A 17,097-nucleotide genomic window follows, 5' to 3' on the forward strand; every position below is an offset into this window, starting at 1 on the left:
GTGTGGGTCCGACTTGGCCTTCTTTCTCTCGCACTCTGGGCACTTGTCACACAAGCCAGGCATGTTGACCACACAGAGCACACACAAGAAGGAAGGCAACAAGGTACTTAATAAGCACTTGAAAAGTGAACAAATCCAAATAAACCCTTGAAAAGGGAGAGCTCAATGCTCCAGGGTCCTGCTAGCAGGAGCCGGAAAAAAGAACTGAAAGTAAAAAGGGACCTGCTGTGCATTCTGGGATACTGGAAAAGTTCTGGAAAGTTTTCTTAAAGGCACAGTATCCTGTTCTGAGCCACATAATGGCAGCCTATGGGGCTTGTCTGTCCATTCCTCCCTCTCTATCATTCCAGAGGCTTTTGCTGGTAGAGGCAGGGTTTTCTCTGTGGAAAAAGCTGGGCAGGCAGTGCTGTTTGTGGATGTTGATGGAATTTTCTAGTTGAAGTACTGGACAGTGTAGCCTATGGATATAGGCTGCATTATCTGTCCTCTCTTAGGTGTAGATGCAGGTCTGCATGGTTTGACAATTTAAGAGATTATTTTTATTGCTCCGGGGTCCACGCACATGGGCGGGACTATTCACTAGATTATGACTATTACAGAGATCCCCTACTACAGAACTACTGCCCTCAGTGGATCCGTGAATACAGATCTTATAATGCCATCCTAAGACAATGTACAGTAAATTATGCAACCATATATGGAATAATGAACTTGCAGACTATATCAAGAAACTGAAAGAGACATTGTGTACTTTGCCAGCATTGGGGCTGTCTGATTACAAACTGCCCTTCCATCTCTATGTGTCAGAGCAAAATGGCTTTGCAAATGATGTGCGGACAGCAGCATGGCTCTGGAAAAAGACCAGTGGCATATTACTCTGTGACTTTGCCTTCAGCAGTGACTGGGCATCCGGCTTGTGAGCGATGGCCACAGCAGGTGCCATGGGAGAAATGTCAGCTCCCTTTGTATTAGATTACCCTTATTGTTTATGCAGTACAGTTGTTGTCATCTGCACCAACCCACATTTTCCGGCTACTAGGCACACAGGTTATGAGGTCACCTTGCTGTCCAACAGTAATATCACCATTAAAAGATGCCTAGTGGCAACATTATTGCCTGCAACTGGTTATTCTAATGAGACGCCTGATAATGACTGTGTTGAGGTTTTTGTTGCATAACACCCCACGCCCCCCCACCCTGCACAACCCTCCACTTTTTGACTGGTAATTAATGCAACATTTACTGAAGTGTACTGGGTTCCTGCTATACAGGGCCCCAGTACCGGTCTTCTTTCCCTAAAAATGTTCAACTGTTTCCCCCAAATGGCAATACTTTTAGCACCCTCTGTAAGTCCCTAGTATATGGTACCCCTGGTACTTCGGGCCTGAGGAAAGAGGGTTCCCTAAGGGCAGCAGCACAAATTGTGCCACCCTAAGGGACCCCTCACAAAGCACATGCAAAGCTCCCATTGCAGGCTGCATGTCTTGGTACACACAAAAGTGAAAACACAACATGTCACACATCCCTGTGTGCCATGTCCCTAACACTGCATGTAATATGTGTAAGTCACCCCTACAGCAGGCCTGACAGCCTCAAGGCTGAATATTCATGTGAGGGCATACCTGCATGAGCAGATATGCCCCTGTGCTGGTCAGACCGATTACTGCCAGTACAAGTGTCCAGGAAAGCCCTTTTAAAAAATGTGCTGGACACTAGTGAAAACTAGTTAACCAGCTATATGATGGCTTCACTGGAAATAGGGATGTTTGGTATCAAACATCTCATATTGGTAAACTACTACTGAAGCCAGTGTTGGATTTCCCAATACATGCACCCAGACCGGCACCTTAGAGGTGCTCCCTGAAAGCCTACTAGCTTCTGGTGTGCTTGCTGACTGGTTTCAGCCAGCCTGCCACCATAGATGCTGTTCTGACCTCCTAGGGTGAGAGCCTTTACTCTTAGGAGACCCAAAACAAAAGCTTGTCCAGGAAGATGGTGTAACACCCCTTCCCACAGAATGACCTTCTGATTAGCCTCCTTGGGCCAGTGAGCTTCAAAGAAGCTGCCTCGTTTGGATTGTGAAACTGGCTTCCCCCAAAGGAGAGGAAGCCACCCTCCCCCTTTCCTGAGCCCCCCTGGCACCTGGACAGGCAGGAAAATAAGCTAGTCATGTAGGCATGCCACCTCCAGGCTAGTACCACCCCTAAGGTGGGCTACTGTTAGGTGGACACAATTTTTCTGAAGTAGCCATCTTTGTGATGGCATACTTATGTATTCTGGGACAGGGTTATGCCCACTTCCAACATGAAGTGGTCATATAGGGGGCGTAGTGATGCCAAGAGTCAGTAATCCATTGGCTATTACCCTACACTCCCCTAACGCCCCTAAATTCAGTATTTACAGGAGTCCCTGGTAGCAAAGAGGCAGATCCTGATGAATTATGAAGAGAGAGGACACCTAAGAGTCACAGAAGTAGAGAGAAGAAGCAGCTGACCTTGTACCAACCTCGCCGGTCTGTCTGCATCACTTGTCGAAAACTGTTCCAAAGTCAACTCATCCTGCAGCTGTTGACTCCAGAAACCTGGGAGGACTGCCTGCCTCTGAAAAAGACTCAAGACCTCCTGTGAAGAGCTAACCTGTTCTGAAGAAACTCAGAGAAAGACTCGGAGGCCTCTGGAACCACCAAAATCTGACACCAGAAGTCACCAATGAACCAAACACCTGCAGCTAGAGTTGAAGTGGGCCATCAGTGACAACAAGGTCCCCCGGCCCTTCAGTAATGGAGTCCATCGTGGTTTCACCGGTCCTGGACTCCCCGACTTCGCCTGCCGCCTCTGCACACAGGCCCTCTCAACTGCGACTGCTCTGGTAAAGAAAAACCCGACAGCTAAGGACACCCCTACATCCGTCGCCCAGGACTCTTGGAGAAGAAGACCAAAGGTGTCCGTGAGCATCGCATGGCCAAGCCAACTTGCAGGTTTAGTCCGACTGGCCTTCTGACCAGAGCCTGCAGCCTCTTTCCGCAGTGACCGATCTCCATTGAAATACATTGGGCTCCCGATGCTGTTTTACAACCTGCACCCGGCCACCCCGCTACCGTTGGTGGTATACTGTTGGTGTTGTCTTGGACCTTGCCCACCACTCACCTTAATTCCTGGAGACTGGTCTACTAAGTGGCTGTACTATACCTGTTTGCAGAACTTGTTCTTCCTTCGATAGGATAACATTGCGGAACTCAGAAATTGCAGTGTCCACTTTTTAAACTGAAAATAATTCATATTTAAAAACACGCTTACCCGAACAAATTTTTTCTGATGTCTAAACACGTATAAAGATACTTGCTATTTTTATAAATTGGTGGGGATCTCCTTTTTGAGTCGTGTGTGTCATTTATCGATCATTGTGTTTATTTGCAAAAGTGTTGCACTCCTCTGCGTTAAGCCTAAGGCTGCTCGACCACACTACCCCCCCCCCTAATAGAGCACTTCGGGATAGCACAGCAAGTCCCTGTCCAGTCATTAGGAAACCCTGGATTCTTTACATAGTATATCAAAATATTGATACATCACATAGGGAGCCGACTTCCTATACCCCAGGACACAACGGATAAAAAAGAAAAAATATATATGTATATGTTTTGCAAACACTGGAAAAACACCGATTTTATCTATGTTGGGGGTTAAGTACCCGAATAAACACTGATAAGCATGCATTTTACCCCTTCTCAGGTAACAAAGATTTGAAATTCGGATGCCTCAAACAGCAGAGTTAACCTTCGGGCTACTATAGGGCACAAGATAAAATAACGTCTCTTCAATGTCAGACCACACAGGCCTTAAACGTTTAGGCACTAGACATCAGACCAATCTTTCAAGTTACAAATACAGTTCATCTTGGACAAGAAAGGTAGCTTTCACGTTAAAGAGACTTAAAGATTCTTTCATGTCATCAGACAGCACAGGAATGACTCAAGGCACAAATATGATCTAATAACAGCACTACATCTCACTTTAGATACGTCTTGCAGCTTCAAGCAGCACAGATCCTGCTTTGGTTACAATGACCATACAAGCTAAGATCTTTTGCAGAAAAGCTCTCTCTTTGCGAACACAGTATATTTTCATGTTGGTTTTTCATGAGATTGGAGCATGCACATCCTATTCTTACCCGAATCATGTTGATGAGTTTGGCACCGTCATCTCGGAGCTTCTGCTGTCGATTGAACTCCTGCTTCCCACTGACTACATCCGGATGACCAGGCTGGTTGCCAATCTTCAACTCCTCTTCTTGTTGTGCCGTGGTGTGCAAAGCAGGTGTCTGGTTGTGGTCACCATGTGATTTGGTGCGATTACACATTTCACAAACACTGCTTGGCGTAGTGTTACAGAAAGTGCAGTGTTCACAGTCCCAGCCATACATCTGCAGGTCAGGAATAAAGGGTTATATCACAAACACAGTCAGGTGCATATCTCAAAAACCAGCAGGTACTACAGCACAAGCAAAGATTCACCACAACTCTCTCACCTCTTTGGGTGCAGTCACCAACAGACTGGACTCCAGAGGCTGTGGTTGCGGCACCGTTAAGCTCGGCTTCCCTGCCAAGCGTGGCCTCTCACACACTACGCACAATACAGCAGTACCCTCGTTGTCAAACGTGCAAGCCCGACAACACCAGCTGCCACGGCCTAGCGACTTCCCATCCGGCTCTGGTGCTGGGGAAGTCTTGCATCCTCTAGGGCGGTCACAACCAACGCACAGTACTGAGCGACCTTCGTTCATAGTTGTGCAGCACGTACACCGCCAAGGTGGACGGGAGGTAGTTATGGAGGCAGTTGGTGTCGAAGCAGGATCCCAGGTCGGGGTTCCTCCAGCAGGTGCTGGTCCAGGTGTACTAAGGCTCTTCCACATCCCTGCCGACCTGTTCGGAGGAGCAAGCCCCCCAGGAAAGTAGGAACTACCAGAAGTTGGCAAAGGAGTCCCAGGAGTCTGGTATAGTGTAGATGGCCCAGGAACCGTCCTCAACGGGAGCGGAGACACCGCAGGAAGACTCCCCATTTGTGTTCTGGGACTGAAAAACAAAAAATAAGGAAAGGGGAGGGTGAAAGAGAAGGGTGAGACAGAAGGAGAGAAGGGTGAGACAGAAGGGGAGAAAAGAGCACTAGGATGAAAAAAGCGAATAATAAAAGGAACAAAGACAAAATCAAATATGGAGGTGAATTCTCCTCTCATCAGTGTAAGGGGATACCTCAAGGAATAGATTCAGCTGATAAAGCAGTCTGTGTGCTTGGTCACGCTGGTGGAGAGGGGAGAGCGAGAGAGAGATAGAGAGATAGACCTTCATTTCTAAATCAAAAGATTAGAAAAGTTAACGGACTGGTTCCAACAGCTAAACATCCATTTTGTATAAATCCTACAATCTGGTCTTCATTGCACAAATCACAACTTGAGGGTCTTAAAGTAAGACACATAAGATAAAAGTAATGTTAATACACTGTAGATGTTTAACACCACATACTCAGGGTATGTGCATACTTTTCTTTATTTACTGAGATTGTTGAAAGAGTAGACCAGGCGTTTTTTGTCAGATTTTCGAGAATTTCTAATAGCCTTATCTAAAAGCTATCAATAAACATGAACATCATACCTTTTCTACTCTCAAAAACTGCGGAAATCACACTCCACAGGTTACTGCTGCAGATCAACATTTAACTCTAAGCCAACTTTAATACTTTCAAAAGTGCATAAGCCCCTTTGCACTGTTCGCATGTGAACTGGCAAGGAAGTGAATAATATACATCAGAATCGCCATGTTGCCTGGGAATCATGATTCACTAGAGAGGCTATGGGGAAGAAAGCTCACAGAGAGCACTCCTGTTAGATACCACCCACGCTAATCACTTTCTGTAAGCAAGTGTTGGTTCAGAAATGGAGAGGGACCATGGGACTGCCCATCACAAAAATGGAACACTAAATGAAAAGGCTGGCTGTCTGTGATTTGTCAGTGTATAATCACATCTGATGAAAATCGCCAGGCAGAAAGAACTTTCCTCTCCCTAATGCTGCTAAAAACCAAGAAAGGAATATGCTACTTACCAGTTTGCATCTGTTCTTGGCATGTAGAGCTGCAGATCTACACACTGTGCATAGATCGCCATCTGGTGTTAGGCCCGGATGTTTGCAGTTTGTTTTTCCTCTTGGAAAGTCTTTGGAAGTCACGAGGTATGTGACTCCTCCTTTGGATCATAGTGCGCATGGGCCTCGGCTCCATCCTCAGATTGTTTTTCGCCAGCAGGGAAATGATGGCGCTTGGTAAGAAACAGGAAAGATGCCCATGTGTGCTGTATTTAAGTAAGATTATAATGGAACAGATAAAAGGTAGCTGGGGAGGCGGTTGGGGGTGTGTAGATCTGCAGCTCTACATGCCAAGAACAGATTCATACTGGTAAGTAGCATATTCCGTTTGAGGCATATGAGCTGCAGATTACACAATATGCATAGATTGTATAGCAGTACTCGCTCCTAGCAGCGACCACTAGTATCTGTTGCAGTAGTATGAAATAGTGTTTTGAGTACAGCCTGGCCCACACTAGCTTGTTGTTTAGTTTGCATATCAACACAATAGTGTTTTGTAAATGTGTGCAGTGTAGACCATGTAGCTTCTCTGCAGATATCATCTAAGGGAATGTTCCCTAAAAATGCCAATGAAGCCCCTATCTTTCGTGTAGAGTGGGCTTTAGGAGGAACAGATAATGTACGCCTTGCTTTGTGGTAACAAATCTGTATGCATTTGACAATTCACCTAGCTATCCCAGATTTTGATATGGGGTTGCCCTTGTGTGGTGGTGAGAAAGACACGAATAGTTGTTTGGTCTTACGAAAATGTTGTGTTCTCTCTATGTAGTATAGTAGTGCTCTTTTGACATCTAATGTGTGAAGAGCTCTTTCTGCGACTGTTTGTGGCTGCGAGAAGAATACAGGCAGCTCCACAGATTGATTGAGGTGGAAGGGAGAAATGACTTTAGGGAGGAATTTAGGATTAGTTCGGAGAACAACCTTATTAAGATGCATCTACAGAAAGGGTTCTTGAATGGTTAGAGCTTGCAGTTCACTAACTCTTCGTAGAGAAGTAATGGCCACTAGGAAAGCAGTTTTCCATGTTAAGAATTGTAGCTCACATTTATGTAGAGGTTCAAATGCCCCATTAGTCTTGTGAGAACGATGTTTAAATTCCAAACAGGCGATGGTGGTACTCTTGGGGGAAATATTCTCTTGAGTCCCTCCATAAAGGCCTTTATGGCAGGTACTCTGAAAAGTAAGAGATGTTGTCTATTTTGTAGATATGCTGCTATGGCAGCAAGATGCAGTCTGCTAGACGTGTAGGCTAGGTGGTATCTTTGGAGGTGTAGTAAGTAGCCTATGATGTGTTGGATAGACACATCTAGGGGATTACTGTTGTTGTTATGGCAGTATATCACAAATCTTTTCCACTTGGCTGCATAGCATGCTCTAGTGGTAGGCCATCCAGCTTTTTTGATGACGTTCACACGGTCAGGAAGAAGGTTGAGGTAACCGAATTCTAGGACTTCAGGAGCCAGATCGCTAGGTTTAGCTGAGCTGGGTCTGGGTGTTGGATCTCTCCATGGTTCTGGGTTAAGAGGTGTGGAGAGAGGTGTAGTTTTTGGTGCGGAACTACGGAGAGTTCCAGCAGTGTGGTGTACCATGGTTGTCTGGCCCAAGTTGGAGCAACTAGGATGAACGTTAAGGAGTGCTGCTGTAGTTTGCGCACCACTAGCGGAATGAGTGGGAGAGGCAGAAAAGCGTATGCAAATCTGCCTGACCAGTTCATCCATATCACAATGCCTTTGGACAATGGGCGAGGATACCTGGCGGCGAAGTTTGGGCATTTGGCGTTTTCTTGGGTGGCGAAGAGGTCTATCTGTGGTTGTCCCCACATCTGAAAAAACGGTTGAAGAACTTGTGGATGAAGTTCCCACTCGTGGATTTGTTGTGTTGGACAGCTCAACAGATTGGCTATTGTGTTTTGGACTCCTGGGACATGTTGGGCTAGGAGAAAAATGTTCTGAGATATAGCCCACCTCCATATGCTCTGTGCGAGCTGAGTGAGCTGCAGAGTGTGTGTCCCGCCTTGTTTTTGGATATAATTCATGGCTGTCATGTTGTCGGTGCCGACTAAGACAGTCTTGCCTGATATTTGTTTTTGAAATGCTTTTAAGGTTAGGAATATGGCTAGTAACTCCAGGTGGTTGATGTGGAGTAACCTTTGTTGAGATGTCCACCTGCCCTGCATGGTGTGATGTAGTAGGTGAGCTCCCCAGCCGGAGAGTGATGTGTCTGCTGTCATGACTATTTGAGGATCTGGCTCGAGGAACGGTCGCCCTTTGGAAAGGTTCTTGGTGTTCCACCACTGCAGAGTTCGATGGGTACAACCGTCTACCAACACCAGATCTGTTAGCTGACCTTGAGCCTGGTTCCATTGGCGTGCTAAGCACTCTTGGAGAGGACGCACCTGGAGTCTTGCATGAGGCACTATGAAAATGCAAGAAGCCATCATCCCTATGAGTTGCATGAACACTCGAGCTGGATGAGAGTGTTGCGGTTGGAATCTGGTGAGAAGAGCTTGCATGCTCACTAGCCTGGCAGGACTGGGATAGGCGAGCGCTCTTGAGGTGTCTATTGTGGCACCGAGGTACTGTTGTGTGTGGGACGGTTGCAGCTGGGACTTGGCGTGATTTATTGTGAACCCCAGGTCGTGAAGTTGTTGAATAGTGGCGTGAGTGTGTTGTACACACTGATTGTATGAGCTGGCTTTTATAAGCCAGTCGTCTAGATATGTGAAGACATGTATGTGTTGTCTTCTTAGGTGTGCTGCCACCACTGCTAGGCACTTGGTAAACACTCTTGGTGCTGTGGTGACTCCAAATGGGAGTACTTTGAATTGATAGTGCTGACTGTCCACTACGAATCTGAGATATTTTCTGTGAGCGCTGGGAATGGGAATGTGGAAATAGGCGTCCTTGAGGTCTAGAGTAGCAAGAAAGACGCCTTGTGAAAGCAGAAGGAGGACCTGCTGGAGTGTGACCATATGGAAGTGGTCTGAGTGTATGTATAGGTTTAGGGGTCTGAGGTCTAAAATGGGCCTTAGAGATCTGTCCTTCTTTGGTATGAGAAAATAGAGGGAGTAAACTCCCTTCTTTGGTTGGTGCAGGAGAACTAGTTCTATTGCACTTTTTTGTTGGAGGGAGATTACCTCCTGCTTTAATAGTAACAAATGTTCTTGTGACATTGGACGGTGTTTGGGTGGTATGGTTAGGGGGGTAGATGTTAGTTCGAAACAGTCGCCTGATTGAATTATTTGGTGGACCCACCTGTCTGAAGTAATGTTTGTCCAGGCAGGGAGAAATTGCTGGAGTCTTCCCCCGAGTGGAATGGACGGGGGGAAGTGCAGGGAAGTCATGGGGTGGGGGTGGAGGCAGAGCGGGAGTTGTTGTTTTTGCCTCTGCCATTGCTGTTATTCCCCCTGTAACCACCCCTTTGGTAACCTCTAGTAAAGGTGGATTGGGCGGGAGCTTTGTAAGAGGTGGAGGGGCTATCAGAGGAGTAGCCTCGATGGGTGCTTCTGAAGGATGAGCGACGAAGGGACCGTCTGGGAGCTTGCGATAGCAAGGCTCCCATAGATTTGGCGGGGTCTGTATCCTACATTTTCTCAAGGGATACGTCTATATTGGGGCCAAATAGATGTTGCTCATCAAAAGGCTGATTGAGTATAGAACTCTGGACCTCGGGTTTAAAACCTGATATGCGTAACCAGGCATGCCTGCGCAAAAGGACACTGGTGTTTATTGCCCTTGAGGCGGTATCTGCTACATCTAGGGCACACCAGATGGAGGAGTTAGTGATGGTTTTACCCTCCTGGATGAGTTCACTGGCCCTGTTTTTATATTTGTCAGGGAGGTGCTGCATTATGGACTGAAGCTCGTCATAATGTGCCCTGTCATACCTGGCTAGCAGCGCTTGAGTATTAGCAATGTGCCAAATGTTTGCTGCCTATGACGCTGTGCGTTTGCCAGAGGCGTCTAGGAGTATTGATACCTTGTCTGGTGGTGGTGCGTCACCTGATGTTTGGGAATTTGCTCTCTTCCTTGCATTAGAGACTACTAGGGAGTCTAGTGGTACGGGGCCCTTAATGTATACTGGTTCAGTAGGAGCAGCTTTATACTTCTTTTCTATTCTCGGGTTGATGACTCGAGCTCGAACTGGGTCTTTAAAGATCTCTGGTGCGTGCTTAATGACCCCTTTAAGCATGGGCAGTGTTGAGGTGGACCTTTGTGTGGTATCGAAGGTGTCCATAAGAAAATCCTCCTCTACTGGGTCTGTATGCACGGCAACCTCGTGGTATTGGGCAGCTCTGTGAAGGAGCTGGTTGAATCAGATATTGTCCTCTGGAGGGATAAATATCATCCTGTGGGGTGTAAGGGATATCTGGGACACTGTAATCATTCCAGGGGTCAGGGGAGCCAATAGGGGTAGGGTCCCCAAGGGGTTGATTGTCTGCACCTCCCCCTGCATCATCTGAGGTGTTGTTATCATCATCTATTGGGTGGGGGGGAGGGAAGGAAGAGGAGGAGGAGGTAGAAGAGGAGGAGGAAGAAGAGGAGGAGGAAGAAGAGGAGAAGGAGGAAGAGGAGAAGGAGGAAGAGGAGAAGGAGGAAGAGGAGAAGGAGGAAGAGGAGAAGGAGGAAGAGGAAGAGGAAGAGGAGGAGGAGGAGGAGGAGGAGGAGGAGGAGAAGGAAGAGGAAGAGGAAGAGGAAGAGGAGGAGGAGGAGGAGGAGGAAGAGGAAGAGGAAGAGGAAGAGGAAGAGGAAGAGGAAGAGGTGGTGGAGGAGGAGGAGGAGGAGGAGGAGGAGGAGGAGGAGGAGGAGGAGGAGGAGGAGGAGGAGGAGGGAGGATCCTTAACGGAGAGGTAGCAAAGTCTCTCTTCTTTGGTGGCAGTGCGGGCGCAGGCGTTTCCAGTGGTCTTTTCTTGATGCTGAGTATTAAATGACCAGTCTTAGGATCCTTCATTAGAGTCTTTTGGGTACGATCTGGACGAAACAGTTCATCTGTGGGAGACAGATCCATCGGAGTCGAGGGCTTCGGTGCCATAAGTTTTTTCGGCGTCAACTCGGTAGCGGTTCTAGGCTTGGAACCATGTATTTTTGAAGTGTCTTTATCAGTTGGAACCGGTTGCTGTTTTTTCGGTTCCGAGGTCTTTGGCTTGGAAGAATCGGGGCCTTTCGGTGGGCGTTTTTTAGTCGGCTCCGAGGGTGTTGTCGGTGCAGAGGAACTGGTGCTAGCCTTCGACGCCGAGTGCTTCGATGTGGAAGCAGCGGTCGGCGTGGATGAGGACGAGGACGCCTTCTTCTTCGGTGCCTGAGTTTGCTTTTCGGTACCAAGGGTAGGCTGACTCAAGCCCGAGTCAACTAAAGGCTTAATAGGCTTCTTTACCGGGCCCGAAGGCGGGGCATGTGAAGCAGTGTCTCGGCGTGCACCTAGGCCCAAAGGTGGAGGTGGTACCAAAGCCTTTTTTGACAGTGTCAAGCGGGGGTGTGGGTCGGGGTCGACGTCTGTACTCACGGCCCTTTGGGCTGGAGTGATGTCTTCGACGTCCGAGTCATCTGCTTCGGAGGCGCTGATGACTGCTTCTTTGACCCGACCCTGCTCCGAAACATCGACGCCCTCTTGAAAGATGTCGTCGGGGATCGAAGATGACGAGCGCGCCATTGTTCTTTGGATGGTCTTTTTGGAGCGGAAGGAGGCGCAAGCTGGACAGTCTCGGGCCTCGTGCTCCGGTGAGAGGCAGAGGTTCCACACCTCATGTAGGTCGGTGTGGGGAAACTTCGACCCACATCAAGGACACTTTTTGAATGGCGTCCTTTCCATAAGCCGGAGATGAGGCCCGGGTAGGCCCGAAGGCCTTCGTCGACGAGCGGAATCGAAGACTTCGAAGTTGAAGGGTCGCGTGTGATTGGAAAACGCGAACGAAACAATACCGTCGAGAAGGGAAGGATTGGGTGTCGAAAGAGAAAACCGTTAACGGTTCCGAACTGGAATGCGAGAACACATCCGAGTCCGATGGCGGAAAAAAACAATCTGAGGATGAAGCCAATGCCCATGCGCACTATGATCCAAAGGAGGAGTCACAAACCTCGTGACTTCCAAAGACTTTCCAAGACAAAAACAAGTGCAAACATACGGGCCCAACACCAGGTGGCGATCTATGCACAGTGTGTAATCTGCAGCTCATATGCCTCGAACATATTATTCTAGACACAAGAAAATTAAAAACAATGACAAAATGTGCTCGGCAACTCGGTTGCTAAAAACGTATAAAAACAGTTGAACATCTAGATTGAATTTTCCTTTTACTCTAAAAGAGGGAGGTCACTTCAGTGCATGAGAGACTCCTATGGCTCAAAGGGGAAGGGGTCTGTCGAGGAGGGGAGGAAAAAGAAGAACACTACCTCATGCTCGAAATTCCGGGAGATGCAACCTTTACCCTCTGGTGGTTGGCCCTTGATGGGTGCTTGTGGAATCTTCCGTCACACTCAACGCAGAGTGCCAATTGACAGGTGGGACAATGTATTGAGGTGTCTTGCTCCCCACAGAGCCCACAATAGCTCAGGGAACCTGTGGAAGAGAAGAGCTTACCAACAGCTTTTGCCATCACTCCTACCATTTGTAGCATGTGTTCCATTTCTGCCCAATACGCACTGTTCCTACATCTGTCCCTATGACTTACAACCAGCACTCCAAATGCCCCTGCATTTCAATATAATCAGTGACCATTCCATACAAAACTTCCAGTGCTCATATTCCATTGCCTAGTTTGCAGCTCCTACACTACCAAATAGTTTCCCTACAGTCAGCGTTCCTACACTATTCACCCACAGCTCCCACACCTAGCAATCCCACAGTCATATCTACATTATAGCCCCCAGTCACTGTGACTACATCATTCCCAACAGCTTACCCATAACCAGAATTCCACGTTTTTTTCGAATAACATTTCCTTCAGCTCCTAGGTACCTCTCTGCAACACTCATACAACCAAGCACTTCACTCCCTTCTGTTACATTCCTACACCATTTCCTACAGCCATCGCTTCTAAGCCATTCCCAACAGCTCCAATATCCTTCTCTGGCGTCTCCTGCAGCTACTGCCCCATTCACTGTTCCTAACAGCACTCTCATATCATTCACTAGGGATAAAATCACTGCCAGGTCTCCTACATTATTCTCTACATGACCTGATATTTGCGGAGGTGCAGTGGGCCGGCAGTGGCATCAGAGGGTCTTTACCTGCAGACTGAGGGTTATGTTGATCGCTGAGGATTTGCTGGTCAGCCTGTCTGGATTTATCTTGAGTCTGAAATGGATACACAGCAAGAGTAGACTAAAGGGTACAGAGAAACAGAGCAAGTCTATTAGTCAAGAGTCAAGCTACACGCCTTGCCCTCCATGATTCCCCCCCTTTCATTAGGGCTCTCCACTTCCAACTCCATCATTTATCTCTGCTGCGTCCCCCCCTGAACACGGCTCTCTTTTTGGACACAATTCTAAACACCTTTGGATGAGCAGGGATAGGATACTCACTCTGTGGAAAAATCACTGTTTCAGGTTTACAACCTAGAACATGTGCAGTCCTTCTAAAGTGATACCAGAGAGAAATCTGGGATTCAGTTCTTCTGGGGCTTGAGCAAAATCAATTCAGTATAAAGTAGTAATCAATGCCTACTCATATTAATGCACACCAGGATCAGATGCCGCAAGCGAACCTGCACATTTCTGTGATTCCCAGAAGTAAATTTCCTTCTTTGGTTTGAGAACTCAACCAAGATAATGGCAGGCAGAGAACAATTAAAGCTTGCTCTTTTTCCACACAGCTCATGCAAGCACAAAGGTAAATATATTACATGGCTTTGAAATACTAGAGGACATTTAAATATAGAGTGTAGCACATTCTCGATTCCTGCCGGCAGTCTAAACAATTTCCAATCAACTGGTTCTGTTTAACGTCTTTACTTGTCTCCTCTGCTTGAAAACTCAGCTTGTTCTGCCCTTCTCAATACCGCTCTATTTGATTCACACTCTTTTATTACTCATTATATAGTTCAATATCTCTTTTACTGCCAAACCCGACGAGTCCATCTCACCTTCTAGTAATTACTCTTCTTTACCAGCTTCATTCTCTCACTCCTATCGCTGTAAGACTTAAATTTACTATCTTCCTCCAAGTCCTATGTCACTGCTATCCGCCCAAACCCTCTCCCACGGTCATCCTCTTTCACGACTTCTTCCTTCAATACACAAGTCTCTGTTGCCTCTCGCATTTGCATTCCCGGGGCCCATTTTACCTCTGAAAAAGAACTCTCGTGCAGCAGCTCTCGAAAGATCTCTGGGTGAGGATGTGTGCCCTGAAAAGAGAAAACAATCATGAGTGCTGAGAATCGAGCTGCACTTTGAAATTGAAAGGAACCTCCCAGATCACCATAGAATAGGACAGCAAAAATAAGAGATGCTACAGTATGTGGCAGATTAAATCCCAACTCCCTATCTGGCCCTGGCTTTTCGAACCTCATTTCCAAGGTTTTGTTTTATGGTTTTACATGTATTCCCGCATCTTTAATGCAGCTCTATTGCAGCCACCCTCCTACAAATGGTTAATTATGTTTAGCTACTGCTAAAAGGCAAAGATAATTAATTGCTGCTGAAGTCCAATTTAGTCTTCCCTGCCAGAATTATGACATTACCATTTGTGTCAGGTTTTAATTGTGCTTCGGTTTGCATTTCATTTCTCAGAGTTTAAACCAGCAGGTTTTTGTTGTGTTAAAAGCAAGTACCGGCGGTTCTTCTTTTCTACCACTTAAAGAATGTATTCTTTGCTAACATGAATGTACTAGCTGTATCCTGATGCATTAACATTTGCATGAGTGATGGGCTGTGTGGCCCACCTTGGGTAATGGTTCAAAACCACACTAAAAACCATATTAATTGGTATTACATCTTAAACTTCTTACCAAATGTACTCAATTGGAAGTGCCTATTCCACTTTGCTGTATGTAAGTAAATATTGAATAATTTTCCTCAGGTGAAACCCGCAAAAGAACACAATGCATTAACCGTATCCATTTTGCAGCATTACAGGTGTGGTGTAGGTCACCTAGACTTCTTGGTAAGTCCATTTATTTCTGAGGTAACTTTAACAAACAATTTCTAGAATGTCAGGAGCCAGATCTCGAAGCTGAAAATATACGATCTGGGCTGTGATTCCCAAACTATTTAGAACGACCCACTTTTTACAACAGCAAACTTTCACATCCCATCTACCTTAACGTACCTGAAGATGGAGATTTTTCTGTAACTAAAGCATAGTGTTGTGGCACCTTGTCACTTATAGACAGCACATTTTCCATTGATATGCCCACTAATTTTGCACAGACATACAGTTTTACGGAAAAAACTGGCACACAAATGATGTGTGGAAATTGGCTTTCTGTGAATATTTATCATTTGGGCATCACCAAGTAAAGTATCTTGGCTTGTTTCGATCCTATTAAAATCTTTTTCCAGCACACTTCAGAATTACAAATTAAAGGGGACTCTGTTGCTGCCTACCTGCTGGGTCTCTGTGGATTTGTTCTCCGCTGCTGCCTGTGTGCTGTACCCGAAAGCCCCACATCTCGCTTAGCGGCTGCCTCTGTGGAGTTTGGACGGAGGAGGGGTTGGGCCACTGGAGACTGCTGTGGGGTGTGCGGTTGTTGCAGCAGGGCTGCGAGCGTTGTGACCAGGGACTCCATCTCCCAGGAGTCCCTACTAGCCCGTCACGAAACACCTGGGCCGCTCTCCCTGCTTGACCCGCCCCCCACCTACGGTGTTAAAAATCCTTGCCTCCCGAACCTTATTGGGACTCTGTTGCTGCCTACCTGCTGGGTCTCTGTGGATTTGTTCTCCGCTGCTGCCTGTGTGCTGTCCCCGAAAGCCCCACATCTCGCTTAGCGGCTGCCTCTGTGGAGTTTGGACGGAGGAGGGGTCGGGCCACTGGAGACTGCTGTGGGGTGTGCGGTTGTTGCAGCAGGGCTGCGAGCGTTGTGACCAGGGACTCCATCTCCCAGGAGTCCCTGCTAGCCCGTCACGAAACACCTGGGCCGCTCTCCCTGCTTGACCCGCACCCCAGCCATCACCTCCCCCTATTTTAACAGGCCACCCTCCCCGCTGCGTGGGAGCGTCCCGGGAGAAGCCCGGGACAAGGGCGGGCCCGTCTGTGGCTGTCCGTGGTCGGGCGAGGTTGGGTTGGGCCACCTCTCTTGGTTTGTTTTCTTTTATTTTATTATTTTTTTTTTTTGTTGTTTACTTTATATAAGGGAGGTTTGGTGGATCTTTGTTGGTCTTAAATTCAACATAGTTAAAAAAATATATATATTTTTTTCTTTTTTTCTCGTTTTCTTCTCTTTCTTCTCCCAGTCGGTTAGAATCATGCCTCTACGTTCAGGAAAGGAGCGAAATGTTCAACTGCAGACTTCGAGTGGGGTGGTAACTGGTCCCTTGGATGCATTTTTAATAAAAGCAACAGGAATTCTAGAGAAGGAGATAGCCTTTGCTGAGAAACGGCTTTCTATCGATCTTATTACAGGGAAATGCTCTTCCTTAGGCCCTATTGCCTCAGCAGCTAGCCCCCAAATATCTCCTATGAGATCTAATGCTCCCTTGGTTACAGTTTCGGTGGATGTTCACCCTGAGGTTGAGGGCCTGTCATCAAATTCCTTCGATAGTGACTTAAATGCCAGAGATTCTGTTGATGATAGGGGTGGGGGGAAGCGTGTTATTGGCGAGCCCACCGCTATTGGACTCATCCTCCGATGGGGAATCTCAGAGGAATTTGCCCCGTAAGAGGAAGAGAAGCAAGGGCCGCCAGAGGGGTGGAGTTCCAAAAATTCCTAAAATAAATAGTACATCACAGCCATCTGTTATCCCTGAGACCATCACTGGTCCCCAGTCTACATCGGCCATTAATACTCCACTGCCGCCCTCCCATGTTCTA

At 47.1% G+C, this 17,097-nt stretch overlaps 1 protein-coding gene across 2 annotated transcripts in view; it reads right to left on the reverse strand.

Moving 5' to 3' along the window:
- RNF31 (ring finger protein 31) overlaps positions 1-17,097 on the reverse strand; it is a 954,370-nt gene that overhangs the window by 714,085 nt on the left and 223,188 nt on the right. The window contains exons 6-10 of one of the 2 annotated variants that reach the window (XM_085641869.1): positions 14,414-14,473; positions 13,359-13,425; positions 12,522-12,687; positions 4,525-5,068; positions 4,168-4,419 (exon numbers count right to left, since the gene is read on the reverse strand). In XM_085641869.1, coding sequence (XP_085497995.1) covers positions 4,168-4,419; positions 4,525-5,068; positions 12,522-12,687; positions 13,359-13,425; positions 14,414-14,473 — 1,089 coding nt within the window. Of the gene's footprint in view, positions 1-4,167; positions 4,420-4,524; positions 5,069-12,521; positions 12,688-13,358; positions 13,453-14,413; positions 14,474-17,097 lie in introns of both variants that reach the window. The other variant, XM_085641861.1, reaches the window with a different exon arrangement.

Source organism: Triturus cristatus, chromosome 1_1, assembly GCF_964204655.1.
Source record: "Triturus cristatus chromosome 1_1, aTriCri1.1, whole genome shotgun sequence".
NCBI classification, from domain to species: domain Eukaryota; kingdom Metazoa; phylum Chordata; class Amphibia; order Caudata; family Salamandridae; genus Triturus; species Triturus cristatus.